Below are 23,391 nucleotides of genomic sequence, written 5' to 3'. Positions count from 1 at the left end.
GAGGCGTAGGCGAAGGATTTGCATGAAGCAATTCAGAAAATCTTTTTGTCAGTAATAGTCATTCCAGTAACCCATGCACAATGGAGGGGGGGGGGTTATTCCCACCTGGGTCAAAAACGATCCCTCGCCCCATTCTCAATTTGAAAAAGTCAAAACAGATAAGTTTGGGTACCACAGTTCACATGGAGACATGGCACTCCATAGTTTGGTGGGGAGCCAGAGGATTACATGGCATTCCTGGATAAGCCGGAATCTTACCTTCAAGCTCCTATAGCATTGTCCATCAGTGTTATCTCAAGGTTTACCATCCTTCAGCAACATTTCAGTTTTAGGCCTTACCCTTTGAGTTAGCCACAGCCCCAGAGTATTTACCAAAATGATTATGGCAGGTGGTGTAGGAGGTGGGCCAGATGGACAATACACAAACAAGTACGTGGTACTGGCAAAAAAGGTAAGAAAGTCAGTAGCCTGGGGGCTACATACATTCCATCTAGATCAGAGTACACCTTTTAAGATATCAGGTTGGGAGATCCTGACAACAAATGCCAGTCTTCAGGGCTGTGGGGGCCATTTTCCAGAAGATTATGATTTCAGGGACTATGGACCACAGAAGAAAGTGGCCTGTTAATAAACCTGTTAGCACTTTGGGCCATATACTGGGTGCTGATTCACGCACGGGACACTCCTAAAGGAAAATCGGTCCAGATCTGCAAGGTCAAGGAAATGGCAGTAGTGTACCTCAACTTTCAGTGAGGAACACGCAGCTAAACAGCAAGGGAGGAGGTAAATCACATACTAAAGTGTGCAGAACTCCATCTTCCAGCCTTGTCAGCAGGGTTCGTTCCGGGAGTCCTAAACTGAAGAGCAGATTTCTCAGTCGACACCCCATTCAGGTAAGCGAATGGGCTTTGCACCCTAAAGTAATTTCAGACTCGGGTAGACAAGTGGTGTTGGCCAGAGATAGCTCTCATGGAGTCCCATCCGAACATCAAAGAGCCATAATCGGGTCAGGAACAAAGGATCAGGGGTGATCTTTATGGACGTCTTTTTTATAAAAAAAAATTAACTTATGTGTTTTCTCAAATCATCCTGCTACTCAGGATAGTGAGGAAAATACAACAAAGATGCCGGGATTCTAATAACCCTCGGCTTGGCCCAGAAGGCGTTGGTACACGGATCCGCAGAAGAAGTTGAATACCATTTCTGTTTTCCTCTACGCCCAGATCTACTAAGGCAGTGTCCTTGTTATCACAGATATCTGGATCGACTGTCTTGACGGCGTGGCTCTTGAAATCTATATCCTGAAGTCTAGAGGATTCTCACAGATGCTCAGAGCAAGTAAAACTTCCTTGGCTCGTATTTATCACCAAATATATTCATTGGGGCAATGGAAGAAGTATGGACCTGAAATATTTCAGAGTTTCCAGGGTTCTAACATTCCTTCAGGCAGGAATGGATAAAGGTTTAAGGGTGGCTTCCTTGGGAGTACAAGTATCAGCATTGACTGTATGGTTCTGAAAGAATATTGCCAAATTGCAGGATGTGCTCACTTTTCCCAGGGAATGCTGCACATTCAACCTGCTTTTGTTCCTACTACAGTGTCTGGGGACCTAAGTCTAGTCCTCAAAGCCCTTCAAGTTGCTCTGTTTAAACCACTAAATAAAGTGGATTTTAAATGGTTGACCGCTAAAGTTCTCTTTCTGTTGACTATGGCATCAGCTAGAAGAGTGTCAGATTTAGGGGCACTGTATGTTAATCTCCTTTTCTGATGTTTATCCAGATAAAGTAGTTCTCAGAACTAGGCATGGGTATCTTCTTAAGGTGTGGTCTATATTTCACCTTAATGAAGATATTGTGGTCCCGGTTTTTCAGGAATCGTGATTTTTTGCGGGAGATGTGTCGCTGGATGTAGACCGGGCATTAAGAACATACATGGATTGTACCAGTGCCATCAGAAAGACAGATTCTCTCTTCATCCTCTATGGATTTCACAAGAGGGGATGGCCTGCTACTAAACAGACGCTAGCAAGATGGCTTCGAATGACGATTTCAGAAGCATATTCTCAAGCTGATCTCCCTGTTCCGGCTAATGTCTCTGCTCACTCTACACGTAAGGTAGGTCCTTCATGGGCAGCACAACATGGTGCTTCAGCAGAACAGATATGTAAGGCAGCCACATGGCTTCCAATAACACATTCATTAGACATTATGCCTTGGATACTTTTGCCTCTCATGATGCTGAATTCGGGCGTAAGGTTCTCCTATCTAATCAGGAGCGTACGCACCACTAAAAATTGCTTTGAAAAGTCCCATTGTTATCCTGTGGATAACCTGTGGACCCTGCAGGAGAAATATACGTTATGGTAAGAACTTACCATTGATAACGGTATTTCTCCTATGTCCACAGGTTTCCACAGGAATCCCACCCTGACGCACCTGACTTGAGGATCTTTATACTCACTAAACTCTTCCCTCTGGCATGGAAGGGTGTGCATGTGTGTTCTTCTCGCCTTAATAGGGTTCTACATAATGCTCATGCCTAAATGCTTTGGAATACAACTGATTTGACTGAGCCAGTGGGCGGAGATATATGGACGAGCCGAGTGCCGTAACTAGGCATTTTAGCGCTGTGTGCAAGAAACGGAACTGGCGACCCCTGTGCAAAACCCGCACAGTGCGCGCCATAGGCGCGCGCACATTTTTTAGGGGCGTGGATTCATAGGGAAGGGGTGTGGCCACAAAATAATACCAATTCATACTACAGTGCACAGTAGTCTCCATTATTCAAATTACGCCGCACAGTAGCGCCACTACACCAGGTAGAGCCCCTTTTACACATTACGGCAGACAGTTCCCCTTTTTACACATTGCGGCAGTTTCCCCTTTTTACACATTACGGTAGACAGCATCCCCCTTTTTACACCCATTACGGCAGACAGCGTCCCCCTTTTTACACATTACGGCAGAGAGCATCCCCTTTTTACACACATTATGGCAGACAGTGTCCCCTTTTTACACATTACGGCAGACAGCGTCCCCTTTTTTACACATTACAGCAGACAGCGTACCCTTTTTACACATTATGGTAGACAGCGTTCCCTTTATAGACATTACGGCAGACAGCGTTCCTCTTTTTACACATTACGGCAGCCAGTCCCCATTTTTACACATTACGGCAGCCAGTCCCCCTTTTTACATATTACGGCAGCCAGTCCCCCTTTTTACACAGTACGGCAGACAGCGTCCCCTTTTTACACAGTACGGCAGACAGCATCCCTGGCAGGCACACCCCCCTTCCTTCCCCACACATGCTGATTGTTGGCCTCAGTAGTCAGTACTGTTGGAGGTGAGGTCATCAATCAGCATGTGTGTGTGTGGGGGGGGGGGGAGGTGCCTGCCAGGACAGTGCTGCTGGAGGTGAGGCCAACACTGGCAGACACAGATTCATTCAAATCCTCTGCCGCTAAGTGTGTGACACAGCGCACTATGCGCTCCCACCGCAAGTGCGCTGTGTGCAAGGCACACTTAGCCCACACCAAGTTACAGCTCTGAGCGAGCCCATTGCATCCTGGGAGGACTGAAAGCTTGTGATTGTTTGGTGTCAATCTGCTGTTGCTCCATCATATCCCATTGTTATCCTGTGGAAACCTGTGGACATAGGAGAATCAACGGTAAGTTCTTACCATAACATATATATTGGTAAGTTTAATCAAAAACAGTCTGAGAGGATCACATCACTGATCTGAGAATTTATTTCTCAGACTGTTCAATGTCCTCCTTACTCCCTTATGTAAAGCAGGGTTGTAATTGTGTCGACCTTGACTTTATTCTGGTAATATGTGAGTAATAAACTCTGCGGGTTATTCATAAAAAGTCCCTGGTGTGTGCACCTTTGTTCTACACACTGAATTTATTTATATATATATATATATATATATATATATATATATAAAATAATGTTCAAATGACTGGCACTCCTCTGTTAAATTGATGATTACGTCCAGGTGCCATCTAATCCCATAAGGGATAAATCATATATAGGCCCTCATTCCGAGTTGTTCGCTCATTAGCTGCTTTTAGCAGCATTGCACACGCCAGGCCGCCGCCCTCTGGGAGTGTATCTTAGCTTAGCAGAATAGCGAACGAAAGATTCACAGAATAGCGATTAGAAATTTCTTAGCAGTTTCTGAGTAGCTCCAGATCTACTCACAAATAGTGATCAGCTCAGACCGTTTCGTTCCTGGTTTGACGTCACACACACACCCAGCGTTCGGCCAGCCACTCCCCCATTTACCCAGACACTCCTGCGTTTTCCCTGACACGCCTGCGTTTTTCCGCACACTCCCAGAAAACGTCCAGTTTCCGCCCAGAAACACCCACTTCCTGTCAATCACACTACGATCACTTCAACGATAAAAAATCTTCATTCGGACGTGAGAAAATCTACTAAGTTTTGAGCAAAAATACTTAGCACATGCGCACTGCGTACCATGCGCATGCGCATTTTTGCCTTAATCGCTCTGAATTGAAAATCGGCAAACGAGCGAACAACTCGGAATGACCCCCCTAGTTCGCAATAGTGGCACTCAGCGACTACTTGAACCTGCATGCAGGCCATTCTAGCACCGTCGATAGCACCGTCGATAGCAACGTGCGGCTATCGCTGTGGGGGTACACACGGAGAGATCATGCTTAAAATCTAAGCAATCCGGTCAGATTGCTTAGAGTTTATGATCGGATCGCTCTGTGAGTACCCCCTTAAAGCTCAGAGAAGAGAGCAGGGATGGCAACAGAAATCTTGGGGCCCCATCAGGTGAGATACAGTATATATATATATATATATATATATATATATATATATAAATATGTGTGTATTTATCTATTAAAGCACAACAGAATTTGCGCTATATAATAAACTATATATAAATATGTATATCTCTCCTTCCTCCCCCCTACACACCGCAGTCTGCATCTCCATCTCTCTTTCCTCCCACACACCCATATTCTGTCTCTCCCCAATGACTCCATACAGCATTCCCAGCTCCCCCATTCCAAAGCCCTGTGTCCCCTCACCAAGCCACTCTTAACCCGGGGAGAGACTCACGTATGTTGCAATCCCCAGACCAGAACACCGCACAGCAGACCCTACCAGAATAGGCCAATGCAGGGGACAGGAATCCTGGCCAGTGGAGCTGCTGCCATGTCCCGTAACTGCCTGCAACAGAGCAGAACCCGGAAGAGCGGATGCACACTCGCTCCGCACAGTCACTGTGTGTGTGAGAGACTCCTGTCACTCTGAGGCTGTGGTCACACCGCCTACAGCTCGCTGCCCTATTTGGACAAGACGGCTCACATCCTTGCCGGGTACTTATCAGCATATACTTGTGGTCCCTCTGATCCTTGGGGCCCGATACAGTTGTCCCCTTTGTACCCTCCTGTCGCCGGCCCTCGAAGGGAGATTTATCAAAGGCTTGGAGAGTAATAAAGTGGAGAGAGATAAAGTACCAACCACTCAGTCCTGTCATTTTACAGACTGTATTTAACAAAGAAATTACAGGAGCTGACTGGTTGGTACTTTATCTCTATGCATGCTTTGATAAATCTCAAGCACTTAGATAAATGGGTCTACACCAAATCATAAATGAAATCGCAGTGTGCTGTATAATAGAAATGTTTAACTCTCTGCTTTCAGATAGCCCACGTAAACCATTAATAACAGGAACTGAAGACATGGAAGAAAAGAAGACATGTAAACTTGTCTGTTCCGTAAATCACACCTGCGCCTCCAGACCCCCGACTATTACATGGAATAAAGTTGGACATGAGATAACGGTGAGGCATGAAGAACTGTCTCGGGGAATTTGGAGGATCGAAAGTGAAATGAGTTATATCCCTTCCTATACAGAGGATAACACACAGCTGGAATGCACGGCTACATTCCCCAATAACATAACATCAGTTCAGTCAGTAACCCTGAATATTACATGTAAGTAACCTGCTACTTATATTGTACTTTACTCCAGTTGTATGAAATGCACATGTGTAATAGTATGTTCAAGAAATATCCTGGATATATGGTCTATAGTAGAGATGTGCAGCGGGCATTTTTCGTGTTTTGTGTTTTGGTTTTGGATTCGGTTTTGTGGTCGTGTTTTGGATTCGGACGCGTTTTGGCAAAACCACCCTTTCGGATTTTTGTTCGATTCAGATGCGTTTTCTATTCAGGTGTTTTTTTCAACAAATCCTCAAAAACAGCTTAAATCATAGAATTTGGGGGTAATTTTGATCCTATAGTATTATTAACCTCAATAACCATAATTTCCACTCATTTCCAGTCTATTCTGAACACCTCACACCTCATAATATTATTTTTAGTCCTATAATTTGCACCGAGGTTGCTGGATGACTAAGCTAAGCGGCCCAAGTAGGCGGCTCAACCACCTGGCCCATCTAGGAGTGGCACTGCAGTGTCAGACAGGATGGCACTTAAAAAAAATAGTTCCCAAACAGCACATGATGCAAAGATAAATAAAAAAAGAGGTGCAAGATGGAAATGTCCTTGGGCCCTCCCACTCACCCTTATGTTGTATAAACAGGACATGCACACTTTAACAAACCAATCATTTCAGTCACAGGGTCTGCCACACGAGTGTGGCTGAAATGACTGGTTGGTTTTGGCCCCCACCAAAAAAGAAGCAATCAATCGCTCATTGCACAAACTGGCTCTACAGAGGCAAGATGTCCACCTCATCCTCATCCTCCGATTCCTCACCCCTTTCTCTGTGTACATCCTCCTCCTCACAGAGTATTAATTCGTCCCCATTGGAATCTACCATCACAGGTCCCTGTGTACTTTCTGGAGGCAATTGCTGGTAAATGTCTCCATGGAGGAATTTATAATTCATTTTGATGAACATCATCTTCTCTACATTTTCTGGAAGTAACCTCCTACGCCAATCGCTGACAAGGTGACCAGCTGCACTAAACACTCTTTCGGAGTACACACTGGAGGGGGGGCAACTTAAGTAAAGTAAAGTAAAGCCAGTTTGTGCAAGGGCCTCCAAAATGCCTCTTTTTCCTGACAGTATACGTACGGACGGACGGACGGTCTGACATGCCTAGAGTGATGCTGTCACTCATATAATCCTCCGCCATTCTTTCAATGGTGACAGAATCATATGCAGTGACAGTAGACGACATGTCAGTAATCGTTGGCAGGTCCTTCAGTCCGGACCAGATTTCAGCACGTGCTCCTGACTGCCCTGCATCACCACCAGCGGGTGGTTTTGGAAATGTTATCCTTTTCCTGGCAGCTCCAGTGGCAGTGGAAAATGAAGGAGGTGCTGTTGGCGGGTCACTTTCCGCTTGACTTGACAATTGTCTCACCAGCAGGTCTTTGAACATCTGCAGACTTGTGTCTGCCAGAAAGAGAGATACAACGTAGGCTTTAAATCTAGGATCGAGCACGGTGGCCAAAATGTAGTGCTCTGATTTCGACAGATTGACCACCCGTGAATCCTGGTTAAGCGAATGAAGGGCTCCATCCACAAGTCCCACATGCCTAGCGGAATCGCTCCATTTTAGCTCCTCCTTCAATCTCTCCAGCTGCATCTGCAAAAGCCTGATGAGGGGAATGACCTGACTCAAGCTGGCAGTGTCTGAACTGACTTCACGTATGGCAAGTTCAAAGCGTTGGAGAACCTTGCACAACATGGAAATCATTCTCAACTGCGCTTGAGTAAGGTGCATTCCCCCTCCTTTGCCTGTACCGTAGGCAGATGTATAGGCTTGAATGGCCTTTTGCTACTCCTCCATTCTCTGAAACATATAGAGGGTTGAATTCCACCTCATTACCACCTCTTGCTTTAGCTGATGGCAGGGCATTTTCATGAGTGTTTGCTGGCGCTCCAGTCTTCGGCACGCAGTGGCTGAATGCCGAAAGTGGCCCGCAATTTTTCGGGCCACCGACAGCACCTCCTGCACGCCCCTGTCGTTTTTAAAAAAATTATGCACCACCAAATTAATTGTATGTGTAAAACATGGGACGTGCTGGAATTTGCCCTCATGTAATGCACGCACAATATTGGTGGCGTTGTCCTATATCACAATTCCCCAGGAGAGTCCAATTGGGTTAAGCCAATCTGCGATGATGTTCCTCAGTTTCCTTAAGAGGTTGTCAGCAGTGTGCCTCTTATGGAAAGCTGTGATACAAAGCGTAGCCTGCCTAGGAACGAGTTGGCGTTTGCGAGATGCGGCTACTGGTGACGCCGCTGTTGTTGCTGCTGGAGGCAATACATCTACCCAGTGGGCTGTCACAGTCATATAGTCCTTAGTCATCCCTGCTCCACTTGTCTACACGTCTGTGTACATTCTCTGTATCGCCTGCCTAGAGAAGTGGAACCTAGATGGGATTTGGTACCGGGGACACGCTACCTCAAGCAATTCTCTAAGTCCCTGTGAACTAACGGTGGATACCGGACGCACGTCTAAAACCAACATAGTTGTCAAGGCCTGAGTTATCCGCTTTGCAACAGGATGACTGCTGTGATATTTCATCTTCCTTGCAAAGGACTGTTGGACAGTCAATTGCTTACTGGAAGTAGTACAAGTGGTCTTCCGACTTCCCCTCTGGGATGACCATCGACTCCCAGCAGCAACAACAGCAGCGCCAGCAGCAGTAGGCGTTACACTCAAGGATGCATCGGAGGAATCCCAGGCAGGAGAGGACTCGTCAGACTTGCCAGTGACATGGCCTGCAGGACAATTGGCGTTCCTGTCTAAAAAGGAAATTAACATTGACGGAGTTGGTGGTGTGGTTTGCAGGAGCTTGGGTACAAGAGGAAGAAGGGATTTAGTTGTCAGTGGACTGCTTCCGCTGTCACCCAAAGTTTTTGAACTTGTCAATGACTTCTGATGAATGCGCTGCAGGTGATGTATAAGGGAGGATGTTCCTAGGTGGTTAACGTCCTTACCTCTACTTATTACAGCTTAACAAAGGCAACACACGGCTTGACATATGTTGTCCGCATTTCTGTTGAAATAATTCCACACCGAAGAGGTGATTTTTTTTGTATTTTGACCAGGCATGTCAATGGCCATATTCCTCCCACGGACAACAGGTGTCTCCCCAGGTGCCTGACTTAAACAAACCACCTCACCATCAGAATCCTCCTTGTCAAATTCCTCCTCAGCGCCAGCAACACCCATATCCTTATCCTGGTGTACTTCAACAGTGACATCTTCAATTTGAATATCAAGAACTGCACTGTGGGTGCTCCTTGCAGCACTTGCAGGGGGCGTGCAAATGGTGGAAGGAGCCATCTCTTCCCATGTGTTGGGAAGGTCAAGCATCGCAACCATCACAATTGGACTCTTCTTGGGGATTTGTGATTTAGAAGAACGCACAGTTCTTTGCTGTGCTTTTGACAGCTTAACTCTTTTCATTTTTCTAGCGGGAGGATGAGTGCTTCCATTGTCATGTGAAGCTGAACCACTAGTCATGTGGAACATAGGAGAGGGCCTTAGCGGTTCCTTGCCACTCCGTGTCGTAAATGGCATATTGGCAAGTTTACGCTTCTCCTCAGATGATTTTAATTTAGATTTTTGGGTCATTTTACTGAACTTTTGCTTTTTGGATTTTACATGCTCTCTACTATGACAGTGGGCATCGGCCTTGGCAGACGACGTTGATGGCATTTCATAGTCTCTGCCATGACTAGTGGCAGCAGCTTCAGCACTAGGTGGAAGTGGATCTTGATCTTTCCCTATTTTACCCTCCACATTTTTGTTCTCCATTTTTTAATGTGTGGAATTATATGCCAGTAATATATCTGGAATTAGACGGCAGTAATGTCTGGAATTAGATACCACTAGATAGATACCAGATACCACTGTGACTGGAATGATAATGACCTATGCACAGTGACAGGACACTACCACAGCACCCTACAGCAGCAAGACGCTGTACTAGTATTAGTAATGTAGTATTACTGAGCACCACAATGCAGCACTAGACAATGAGCAGTGATACTGAGCACTGATGATACTACTGAGAACTGACACTGAGCAGCACGATGCAGCACAAGACACTGTACTAGTATTAGTAATGTAGTATTACTGAGCCCCACAATGCAGCACAAGACAATGAGTAGTGATACTGAGCACTGATGATACTACTGAGAACTGACACTGAGCAGCACAAGACACTGTACTAGTATTAGTGTGCAGCACAAAAGCACTCTGGAATTGTCACCCCCCAGATACCACTGTGACTGGAATGATGATGACCGATGCACAGTCACAGCAGGACACTACTACCACAGCACCCTACAGCAGCAAGATGCAGCACAAGAGAGACACTGTACTAGTATTACTGAGCAGCAATAAGCACTGATACTGGACACTGATATTGAGATTTGCCACTGAGAGAACGTAGCCACATCCTCTCTGTACCCTTTACAATGCACAAGTGAAAATGGCGGCATTGCGCGGCTCTTTATATGGAATCCGAATCTTGCGAGAATCCGACAGCGGGATGATGATGTTTTGCCTTATTCAGGTTTTCCGAGTCATGCGGGAACAATCGAGCTTGCCTCGGACCCGTGTAAAATACGTGCAGTTCGGGGGGGTTCGGTTCTCAGAGAACCGAACCCGCTCATCTCTAGTCTAAAGTCCCAATATAAGTTTCTATCACTTGAGCAAATACTTAGAGAATTACGTATTCTATGGGGTACAATGGGGATTGAAAGTTTGGGCACTCAAGGCAAAAATTAATTTTAATGTGCAAAAAGAAGCCAAGGAAAGTTGAAAAAATCTCCAAAAGGCATCAAATTACAGATTAGACATTCTTATAACATGTCAAAAAAAGTTTGATTTTATTTCCATCATTTACACTTTGAAAAGAACAGAAACCAAAAAATGGTGTCTGCAAAAGTTTGGGCACCCTGCAGAGTTAATACCTTGCACTGCCCCCTTTGGCAAGTATCACAGCTTGTAAACCCTTTTTGTAGCCAGCCAAGAGTCTTTCAATTCTTGTTTGAGGTATCTTCGCCCATTCTTCCTTGCAAAAGTCTTCCAGTTCTTTGAGATTCCTGGGCTGTCTGGGACGCACTGCTCTTTTAAGGTCTATCCATAGATTTTCAATTACCGTATTTTTCGGACCATAAGACGCACTTTTTCTCCCCAAAAATGTGGGGGAAAAAGTATGTGCGTCTTATGGAGCGAATAAGAGCAGATGCAGATGGAGTTCGCGGGTAGCGGCGGGTCCTGGATGCTGCTGCTGCTGCTGCGCCGTCATCAGCAGAGCGCGGCGCATCTCAGAGCCCAGCAGCAGAGCCCGGCATCATGTGACTCCCCCCCGCTCCCCCACACCTCCTCCCTCCTCAGGAGTTTCCCTGCAGGCAGCGTTAGCTGAGTGCCTGGACATGGGGGAACCGGCGGGTCCTGGATGCTGCTGCTCCTGCTGCGCCGTCATCAGCAGAGCGCGGCGCATCTCAGAGCCCAGCAGCAGAGCCCGGCATCTACCCCACACCTCCTTGGTCCTCAGGAGTGCACCCGGGGCAAGCGTTAGCTGAGAGCCTGGACACGGGGAACCACTGGTACTGTCTACAATATGTGTGTGTGTGTGTGTGTCTGTGTATGTGTAGGCTGGCTCTGATGTGTGTGTGTGTGTGTGTCTGTGTGTGTGTGTGTCTGTGTGTATGTGTATGCTGGCTCTGATGTGTGTGTGTGTATGTGTGTGTGTCTGTCTGTCTGTGTATGCTGGCTCTTTTTTTTCCAGTTTTCTTACTCTAAAAACTAGGTGCGTCTTATGGTCAGGCGCGTCTTATGGTCCGAAAAATACGGTATGTTGAGGTCAGGAGATTGTGAAGGCGATGGCAAAACCTTCAGTTTACGCCTCTTGATGTAATCCACTGTGGATTTTGAGGTGTGTTTAGGATCATTATCCATTTGTAGAAGCCAGCCTCTCTTTAACTTCAGCTTTTTCACAGATGGCATCAAGTTAGTGTCCAAAATTTGCTGGAATCTTATTGAATCCATTTTTCCTTCTACTCATGAAATGTTCCCTGTGCCACTGGCTGCAATACAACCCCAAAGCATGATTGATCCACCCCCATGCTTAACAGTTGGACAGAGGTTCTTTTCATTAAATTCTGTGCCCTTCCTTCTCCAAACGTACCTTTGCTCATTCCGGCCAAAAAGTTCGATTTTGACCTCATCGGTCCACAGAACTTTATTCCAAAATGCATCAGGCTTGTCTATATGTTCATTTGCAAACTTCAAACGCTGATTTTTGTGGTGAGGACGTAAAAGAGGTTTTCTTCTGATGACTCTTCCATGAAGACCATATTTGTACAAGTATCTCTTTATAGTGGAATAGTGTACCACATCTCCAGTGTCTGCCAGATCTTCCTGGAGGGATCGTGCAATCAAACAAGGATTTTGACTTGCTTTTCTCACAATCCTGCGAGCTGTTCTGTCTGATATTTTTCTTGGTCTTCCAGATCTTGCTTTAAATTCCACTGTTCCTGATGACTGCCATTTCTTAATTACATTCTGAACAGAGGATATGGGCATCTGATAACGCTTTGCTATCTTCTTATAGCCTTCTCCTGCTTTGTGAGCGTCAACTATTCTCAGTTTCAGTGTTCTACACAACTGCTTAGAGGAACCCATGGTGCTGATTGTTTGAGCAAGGTCAGATGAGTCTGGGCTTTTAAAACCTTTGAGATTGACATCACCTGGTCTTTCCAGATGATGATTGAGAACAATCCATGACACTGCTAGGTCTCAGCTGTCCAAAGGGGCAGTACAAGGTATTAACTCTGCAGGGTGGCCAAACTTTTGCAGACGCCATTTTTTGTTTTCTGTTCTTTTGAAAGTGTAAATTATGGAAATAAAATCAAACTTTTTTTGACATGTTATAAGAATGTCTAATCTGTAATGTGATGCCTTTTGGAGATTTTTCCATCTTTCCTTGGCTTCTTTTTGCACATTAAAATGATTTTTTTCCTGGGGTGCCCAAACTTTCAATCTCCACTGTAAGTGCATGTACCTGTGTTTGTGTGTTTCAGCATGGGCGTAACTCCCACAGGCAATGGAGGTGACTGCTTCTGGGCTCCAAGCCCTAAAGGGGCACCTGCATATACAGCAGCACCTGTGTGGTTCACAGCAGGAGTTATGCGTGACCGCTGCTCTTCCAATGGAGCTCTACAGTGCACCTGCTGCTGCTGCAGAGTTAATTGGCTCTGACCCAGGAGCTCTGCTTATACCTGCAAAAGGGAACAGGACAGCTACTGCTTGGTACCGCTCAGCTTGCACTGCAGCAAGTGACGGTGCACCCACCGCTGCTGCTGGACCATGAGAAGGGACCTGCTGGTAAACGCCGATTATGCACGCTGCAGACTGCTGAGTCACACAGTATAACTACCAATTCACTGCGAGCTCTGGTCCCCGTAGACCGGCTGAGAGCGCTATCTTTATAATTATGTAAATAATGTGTCTTTATGTAAACCAACACACACACCATATTTGTTTTCCATTTTTTTAAGGAAGGGGGGGGGGGGGGCTACTGGGATGAACTATCACCCCTGTGTTTCTGTATGGGTGAGTGGGTGGTGGTGATGGGGCATTTAGGAGCTATGAATGAATATACACAGACATAGGGATACAAAAATGTAATCTTTGTTGAAGGAGGAGGATATACTGTAGAAGGTTAGCAGGACTGCATTAAGTTAGATGATGTAGATATCGACATCAAGCACATAAGGGGAGATGCATCAAGCATTGGAAAATGATAAAGGTGAGAAATTTCCAAAAGCAACTAATCAGCATCTAAGTGTCATTTATCTAGAACAGAGTTTGAAATGACAGATCTTATTATTGCACACTTATTCTGTAATTAGGCTATGGGTCTGACTCTGAGTTGGCACAACTGCCTTTATGTCTGCGTCTTTTGGCTGTCGCCCTTCTGTATACAAATGCTGCTATGAAGTCTTTCCATGCTGTACATCTGTGCGTCCAAATTTGCAAGGACTGAGATGCATCTGTGAGCATCCGTAGATGTTGATAAAATAATTTTAACTATTTATTACCCCAACGCTAACCATGCACAAGTTAGTAGGAGCTTTCCTGCTTCAACAATCGCCTAGGATGCATTATTCCCCTTTGAATTTAACATCATGCAGAACCAGTTTTCCCTGTATGTACAGTGGCTACCCCAGGTTCAGTGAAACCTAGTGCGGCTATGAGAGACCTCCTACCGGAAAGGGGGCACAGCTTCACATAAATGGGGTGTGGCCTTCTGGGAGCCCTGCTGACATCACATTGCTGTGTGATTGAAGCTCCTAATTACCTCACACCAGGGGAGTGCAGGCATCCCCTGGAGGCTCTTTCAGCAATGCCGACTCCTTCTCAGTGACAGGAGACGGGTGCAGCAGGTTATAATGCCATATGTTGATTAAAGTGAGCACTGGGTGTAACACAACAAAGCAAGTATAAGAAAAAACATTACAATAATCACACATGGGATTTTTTAAAGATAGCAATATTTGCTGAGCAATGTTTACAGCTCGATTTTGGAGCGATGTAAGAAGGGTACAGTCCGGCATGGACGTAGTACCTCAGTAGCATTGCTCAGCAAATATTTCCAATTTAAAAAAAACCCATGTGTGAATATTTTAATGTTTTTTCTTATACTTGCTTTGTTGTGTTATACCCAGCGCTCACTCTATCAACATATATAAATTAGAGGTGTGCACCGGGCCATTTTTTTTTCTTCAAATTTTGTATTTTGGTTTTGGATCTGGATTTCCTTCGTGTTTTGGATCTGTATTGGTTTTGCAAAAACCGCCCTTCCAGGTTTTGGTTTTGGATCTGTATTTTCTGGGAAAAAATCATAAAAACAGCTAAAATAACAGAATTTGGTGGTGTTTTTGTTCCTACGGTATTATTACCCTCATTGACATTCATTTCCACTCATTTCCAGACTATTCTGAACACCTCACAGCTCACAATATTGTTTGCATCCAGTTTAGGCCAAAAGGTTGCAACGAGGTAGCTGGACGGAGCAGCAGCAGCCCTTGGCTGTATGTATTGGGAGGACAAAATATTTTTAAAAAGAATGAATTTAAAAAGAATGACGCATTAGGCAAGGCTCAAGATTTCAGATCACAAAAAGATGACTACGGCAAAGAATAAAAATGACAATATTTTAGATTTCATTTATCTAATTTATTTTATTTGAATTTCAATATATTTTAATTTAATTAATTTAATTCAATTTATTTAGGATAAAATTCTTAATTTCCTAAAAGATATCTTCAATAAGCAGAAAATTCAGTATATAAGTGTGGAAAGCTCTACTTATATTAATTTCATTTACATTTAGCTAACATTATTATTAAAAATAATTTGAATTAATTACAATGTGGTTATAAGAATTACTAAAATAGGACAATAAGTTATAATAAGAATATGATCTACAGACACCACGCCCTAAAATAGACTGAGCACACCTGGATGTATTCTGGAAGGATACAGCACAAAATATATAAAAAATATGTCTTTTATTTTGGGTGGACTGACAGAACACCCCAAGATGGATGGAGCAGCTGCAGTCCCTGGATGTGTACTAGGATAACACAGCATAAAATATTAATTTAAATCAAAATATATATACATAATTTATTTATATCACACACTGTGGTTAAAGTGTCGCACAAATGAGTCAAAAATATGTAAAAGTATTTTTTATGCAGTATCACACACCAGCGGTTACAGTGCCGCACAAATGAATCAGAAATATATATAATAATTACACACTGCGGTTAACTACACAATGCGTTTATGAGTAGGAAACAATATACTGTGATCTGACCGGCAGTGTCACAGTACTTATGAAAATAAATAAAAAATTGTATATTACACTGGTACAGCACAAACAAAAAAAATAGATAGATTTTTATTATATTATATTATAACTTTAGGCTTTTTGTTTTTAGCTTTTATTTTTTTTATTTTACACTGGGCCAGAGCCCCTGGATGGATGGACAGATCACCCCTTTCAGATACAGAAGACAGAGCACCCCTTTCAAATACATGATAGAAATATATTTTTGGGTTTGGTTCACACACAGATATATCGCAGTAGTGTACGGCAGTATTGGTAGTCACCATTGAGTGATGTACCAATAGAAATATATGTTTTGCTCTGGATAACACACTGATATATAGCTGTAGTGTACGGCAGTACTGGTAGTTGTCACTGAGTGACGCATCAATAGAAATATATTTTTTGCTCAAGGTCACACACAGAAGATATGTAGCAGTAGTGTATGCCAGTACTGGTAGTTGTCACTGAGTGACGCACCAATAGGAAAATATTTTTTCCTCTGGATCACATACAGAGGATATATAGCAGTAGTGTACGGCTGCTGCTGTACTAGTAATCAGAGTGACTCACCAATATAAATATTTTTTTAGCTTTGGCTCACACACAGAGGATATATAGCAGTAGTGTACAGAAGCCGCTTTACTAGTAGTCAGAGTGACACACCAATAGAAATATATGTTTTGCTCTGCATCACACATAGATATATAGCAGTAGTGTACGGCAGTACTGGTAGTTGTCACTGTGTGACGCACCAATAGAAATATATTTTTTGCTCAGGATCACACACAGAGGATATGTAGCAGTAGTGTACAGCAGTACTGGTAGTTGTCACTGAGTGACGCACCAATAAAAATATATATATTTGCTCTGGATCACACAGAGAGGATATATAGCAGTGGTGTACAGCTGCCGCTGTACTAGTATTCAGAGAGACACACCAATAGAAATATTTTTTGCTTTGGCTCACACACAGAGGATATATAGCAGTAGTGTACGGAAGCCGCTGTACTAGTAGTCAGAGTGACGCACCAATAGAAATATATGTTTTGCTCTGGATCACACACAGATATATAGCAGTAGTATGCGGCAGTATTGTTAGTCGTCACTGATTGACGCACCATTAGAATTATATTTTTTGCTCTATATCACACACAGAGGATATATAGCAGAAGTGTACGGCAGTACTGGTAGTCACCACTGAGTGACCGAAATAGGGGAGTTTATTTTCCCTCCTCTTAACCTCATGTTCCTAAAGCAAATGTACTATTTTATTCTATACCATTTAGTGTCTTATAATAATAATCACTAATTATATACCTTCTAATAATGTATTTGCAAGGTTATCTTTAAAATCATCAGGATAATTATATTCAAGAAAGATTTTTCACATAATTTAAAAAGAATGTATTTTCATTACAACTGATGCTCATAAAGTTCACATATCGTAAAACAGTATTTGCACATTGTAAATCACCATAAAATATTTTCACAAGCTTAAACTATATAAGAAAAAAATACAAGAGATGAAAGTAGAGTATGTACGTGTGTGTAAAATACATATATTACTGGGGAAATATCATTCCATGCTCTCTGCAAATCACAGATTTATTCAAACCCTAGACTTATTAATAAATGCTGGACAGCACCTATCTGAAGGGAAATTTATGGGAAATATAGATTTTAGATTATGAATTTGCGTGTGTGTGTGTGTGTATATATATATATATATATATATATCATTATTATTTTTTTTTCTCAGTGTGTTGAGATCCAGAAATAACCAGTATTCTGTGGCTATTGACATTCTTGTCCAATACTAAAACTAGCATCCTTTCGTTATTACAGGGAGCCCCAATTTAGATTATATCAAGGCGTAGTGATTATAGTCTTAATGTCTTTGTAGTGCAATGAGATCTTGCCAGATTTCTTTTGAAATTATTTAAATTCCACAAATGTAGGTGACAATTGCAGTTAGCATCATGTTGTCAACAAATGGACATATTGGGGGAAATTTACTAAGCTCCCGATTTTGACCGAGATGCCGTTTTTTCATCAAAGTGTCATCTCGGTAATTTACTAAACACTAATCAGGGCAGAGATGAGGGCATTCGTAATTTTTTGCAAGTCCAAGTAAAAAATTACGAATGAATACACCATCGGTCAAAACGCGGCTGTTTAAGTATGAATCTCGGTCATTTACTAAGAAGTGCAAAGCAAAAAAAAAACAAACACTGCCGTGAAAAATTACAACTCGTAAAAAAGTGCTAAAAAAAAACAGACCTTATTTTTTTTCCCGTGATTAGATAGGCATGCACGGATCCATGAGATCCGTGCATGTATATCAGTGGGAAGGGGTGGGAAAGTGCTTATTTTTTCAAAAAAAATTGCGTGGGGTCCCCCCTCCTAAGCATAACCAGCCTCGGGCTCTTTGAGCCGATCCTGGTTGCAAAAATATGGGGAAAAAAATGACAGGGGTTCCCCCATATTTAAGCAACAAGCATCGGGCTCTGCGCCTGGTCCTGGTCCCAAAAATACGGGGGACAAAAAGAGTAGGGGTCCCCCGTATTTTTAAAACCAGCACCGGGCTCCACTAGCTGGACAGATAATGCCACAGCCGGGGGTCACTTTTATATAGTGCCCTGCGGCCGTGGCATCAAAAATCCAGCTAGTCACTCCTGGCCGGGGTACCCTGGGGGAGTGGGGACCCCTTCAATCAAGGGGTCCCCCCCCCAGCCACCCAAGGGCCAGGGGTGAAGCCCGAGGCTGTCCCCCCCCATCCAATGGGCTGCGGATGGGGGGGCTGATAGCCTTTGTTGTAAAAGAAAAGATATTGTTTTTAGTAGCAGTACTACAAGTCCCAGCAAGCCTCCCCCGCATGCTGGTACTTGGAGAACCACAAGTACCAGCATGCGGCGGAAAAACGGGCCCGCTGGTACCTGTAGTACTATTACTAAAAAAATACCCAAAAAAAGACAAGACACACACACCGTGAAAGTATAATTTTATTACATACATACACACATACATACATACTTACCTTAAGTTCCCACGCAGGTCGGTCCTCTTCTCCAGTAGAATCCAAGGGGTACCTGTTGAAGAAATTATACTCACGAGATCCAGGGGTCCAGGCTCCTCGGGAAATCCAGGGGTAATCCACGTACTTGAAAAAAATAACAAAACGGTGTCCCGACCACGAACTGAAAGGGGACCCATGTTTGCACATGGGTCACCTTTCCACGAATGCCAGAAACCCACTTTGACTTCTGTCTAAGTGGGTTTCTTCAGCCAATCAGGGAGCGCCACGTTGTAGCACTCTCCTGATCAGCTGTGTGCTCCTGTCCTCACTGACAGGCAGCACACGGCAGTGTTACAATGTAGCGCCTATGCGCTACATTGTAACCAATGATGGGAACTTTCTGCCCTGCGGTTGACCTAAAGTGACGTCACCGCTGAGCAGAAAGTTCCCAGCATTGGTTACAATGGAGCGCATAGGCGCTACATTGTAACACTGCCGTGTGCTGCCTGTCAGTTAGGACAGGAGCACACAGCCGATCAGGAGAGTGCTACAACGTGGCACTCCCTGATTGGCTGAAGAAACCCACTTAGACATCAGTCAGAGTGGGTTTCTGGCAGTCGGGAAAAGGGGATCCATGTGCAAACATGGGTCCCCTTTTAGTGCGTGGCTCGAGTGTCCGTTTTGTTATTTTTTTCAAGTACGTGGATTACACCTGGATTCTCCGAGGACCCTGGACCCCTGGATCTCGTGAGTATAATTTCTTCAACAGGTACCCCTTGGATTCTACTGGAGAAGAGGACCGACCTGCGTGGGAACATAAGGTAAGTATGTATGTATGTGTGTATGTATGTAATAAAATTATACTTTCACGGTGTGTGTGTCTTGTGTTTTTTTGGGTATTTTTTTAATAGTAGTACTACAGGTACCAGCGGGCCCGTTTTTCCGCCGCATGCTGGTACTTGTGGTTCTCCAAGTACCAGCATGCGGGGGAGGCTTGCTGGGACTTGTAGTACTGCTACTAAAAACAATATCTGTTCTTTTACAACAAAGGCTATCAGCCCCCCCATCCGCAGCCCATTGGATGGGGGGGGACAGCCTCGGGCTTCACCCCTGGCCCTTGGGTGGCTGGGGGGGGGGGACCCCTTGATTGAAGGGGTCCACACTCCCCCAGGGTACCCCGGCCAGGGGTGACTAGTTGGATTTTTGATGCCACGGCCGCAGGGCACTATATAAAAGTGACCCCCGGCTGTGGCATTATCTGTCCAGCTAGTGGAGCCCGGTGCTGGTTTTAAAAATACGGGGGACCCCTACTCTTTTTGTCCCCCGTATTTTTGGAACCAGGACCAGGCGCAGAGCCCGATGCTGGTTGCTTAAATATGGGGGAACCCCTGTCAATTTTTTTCCCATATTTTGGCAACCAGGATCGGCTCAAAGAGCCCGAGGCTGGTTATGCTTTGGAGGGGGGACCCCACGCAATTTTTTTTTTAAATTTTACAGTGTTTAATTAAAAAAAAAAAAAAAATAGAACCCCAGCACGGATCACACAGATCCGGCCGAGATTAATTGTAAAAAAGTCGGCAGTGTTTTGCTAATCACTGCCGTAAAAAACACAAAAAAAACACGAATGACATCGACATCGGAAGAAAAGAAAAACCCGAATACGACAGCTTAGTAAATCCATCGTAACAAATTCAAAAAGTTGCAGTTTTACACTTTCGATGTCATTCGTGATTGAACTTTGACCTGAAACGGGAAAATACGAATCTTAGTAAATTTACCCCATTGACTGACCCTCGGTATATAACAAATGTCAACCAGTTCTACACACAGTAACATACAGTAATTATTCTGGCTTGCATACCTACTGTATATTTGCATGACTGCTAGAGTTTTCAAAGACAATCTGTTCATCACAGCTAAACAGAAGCAACCTTAAAACACATATGCATCTAGAATCATATATACAAACTGGTTCACGTCATTATCTATTCATTTAACATATTCAGTGAATGAACTTGCTTGGCCAAATTGTAAAACTATGAAGTCTGTGGCAATTAAATAAATATCTAAAATGGTCGATATTAAATATCCTCTTACAGTGGCTCACACACAGAGGATATGTAGCAGTAATGTATGGAAGCTGCTGTACTAGTAGTCAGAGTGACTCACCAATAGAAATATATGTTTTGCTCTGGATCACACACATATATATATATATAGCAGTAGTGTATGGCAGTACTGGTAGTCGTCACTGAGTGACACACCAATAGAAATATATTTTTTGCTTTTGGATCACACACAGATATAAAGCAGTAGTGTACGGCAGTACTGGTAGTCGTCATTGAGTGACGCACCAATAGAAATATATTTTTTGCTCTGGATCACACACACAGGATGTATAACAGTAGGGTACAGCAGCTGCTGTACTAGTAGTCAGAGTGATGCACCAATATAAATATATTTTTTGTTCTGGATCACACACAGATATATAGCAGTAGTGTACGGCAGTACTGGTAGTCGTCACTGAGTGACGCACCTGTAGAAATATATTTTTTGCTCTGGATTACACACAGAGGATATATAGCAGTAGTGTACAGCAGTACTGGTAGTCGTCACTGAGTGACGCACCAATAGAAATATATTTTTTGCTCTGAATCACACATACAGGATATATAGCAGTAGTGTATGGCAGCTGCGGTACTAGTAGTCAGAGTGATGGACCAATAGTTATATATTTTTTGCTTTGGATCACACACAGAGGATATATACCAGTAGTGTACAGCAGTACACAGCCCCTTATAGACAGAGAACAACACCTGGTCCTATACACAGCTACAGTATGCTATATGCAGTGCACTGTCTACTATGCAGAGCCCTTACACAGTGATAGTCACAGCACACCTACACAAGCAGCACCCTAGGTTAACTCAACTCTTCTGCTGCAACCCCTCATCTCTCTCCTTCCCCCCTTCCCTAAACTGCCTATCTGATTACAGCACAGAACAGAATACAGCACAGAATAGAGCACAGAAGGAACATGTCTTTAATGTGCACTCTCCAAGTCCAGAGTGAAGATAGCGCCGATCACGGGACTATATATAGAAACCCGCAAGATCCGATGGCGGGATGATGACGTTTTGCCTCATTTTCGGATTCAAGTTAGGCACTAAAAACTGAGCATGACTCGTATCCACGCTCGGATCTTAAAGTTCTGGGAAGAACCGAACCCGCTCATCCCCAATATATTTATTTATTTATTTATTTACTTATTTATTTATTCTTATACTTAAAAAATGTCTAAGTTCCCTTTTAGAATAAGTATAGATTACAGGAGTAGAAGATTTATACTGTAAATAACGTAGAGTCATATTTAATGTAGTGCACTAGGACTTTTTATTTTCATTTCTGCTTGTGCTCCATCTGCACCAGAGGATACAGCTTTAATGAATAACCTAAAAACAAAATAGGAGACCTTCATTTTTTCTGCTTATAAACTGATAACTCTAATTGTGATAAACGATACAGAATTTAGGCCATAAATATAAATGTTTGCTCCATTGGGTGATGCTGCTTGAACTTTTACATCACAAATTTCTAAGAAGCAATGTCCATTAACAGATGGTCCAAAGAATACAACTATTTCAATAGTTGGAAACATGGAGACAGAGGAAGGGGATAATGTGACCTTAAGGTGCACCAGTCGTGCTAATCCTCCTGTAACAAATTACACGTGGTACAAGATTGGAGATTCCAAGATATTACTACAGGAACGTGATGATACAATTACTGTGCAGAACCTGACCTCTGAGAAATATATCTGCTCTGCAAGCAATGCAATGGGAACAGCAGAGTCACAAATGTTTCAGTTTACCAATCAATGTGAGTAATAACTAAAATAAGACATATGTTAAATAAACTAGATTTTGAAATATTGACAGTTGTTGTGATAGGAAATTTATGTCATGTTTCTAGAACCTTGAGAAAGATGGCTGTGTAGATACAGATTCCAAAACCAGGGCCATAAGTAGGTGTGTGCCAGTGGTGCCTTGCACACAGCGCATACGCACTGTGGGCACAGTACTGCCGGCAACACCCTTAGCTCCAGTGTTATAGTGCAGCTGAGGGCAGCATTACCCGATCCCACCCATTCCTCACTGCTGGAGCTTATAGTGCAGCCCAGACACCCCCTGACGGGAGGTTAAACAGAGCTGCAGACAATACTGCCCAACCCCCACCGCTGCCGCCGCCAGAGTACACAGTGAGCCGCGCGGACTATAATGCCCGATCCCCCCCGCCAAAAGAGTTACAGTGAGTGAATGCTGCCAGATAACCCCCTTCCCTTCAGGATAGAGTGAGCCGTGTCCAGTCCTGGAGGGAAGGGAGTTGTCAGCGCTCAATGTAGTGCCGGCGGCCAGGATTCATGGGGAGAGGGATAGGGCATTGCAGCCCGCATGGCTCACTGTGGTCTCCAACGGCGGCGGTA

The 23,391-nt window shown here is 43.8% G+C and overlaps 1 protein-coding gene across 3 annotated transcripts in view; it reads left to right on the top strand.

Annotated features, from left to right (window-relative positions):
• The window catches only part of LOC134966967 (B-cell receptor CD22-like), a 78,488-nt gene that overhangs the window by 26,056 nt on the left and 29,041 nt on the right, over positions 1-23,391 (top strand). For 2 of the 3 annotated variants that reach the window (XM_063943978.1, XM_063943976.1), the window contains 2 exons: positions 5,693-5,986; positions 22,527-22,787. In XM_063943978.1, the coding sequence (XP_063800048.1) occupies positions 5,693-5,986; positions 22,527-22,787 (555 nt within the window). The remainder of the gene's footprint in view (positions 1-5,692; positions 5,987-22,526; positions 22,788-23,391) is intronic. The other variant, XM_063943977.1, reaches the window with a different exon arrangement.

The sequence above is a fragment of the Pseudophryne corroboree genome, chromosome 10 (assembly GCF_028390025.1).
Source record: "Pseudophryne corroboree isolate aPseCor3 chromosome 10, aPseCor3.hap2, whole genome shotgun sequence".
Lineage (NCBI taxonomy): Eukaryota > Metazoa > Chordata > Amphibia > Anura > Myobatrachidae > Pseudophryne > Pseudophryne corroboree.
This window is presented reverse-complemented; position numbering and strand designations above follow the sequence as displayed.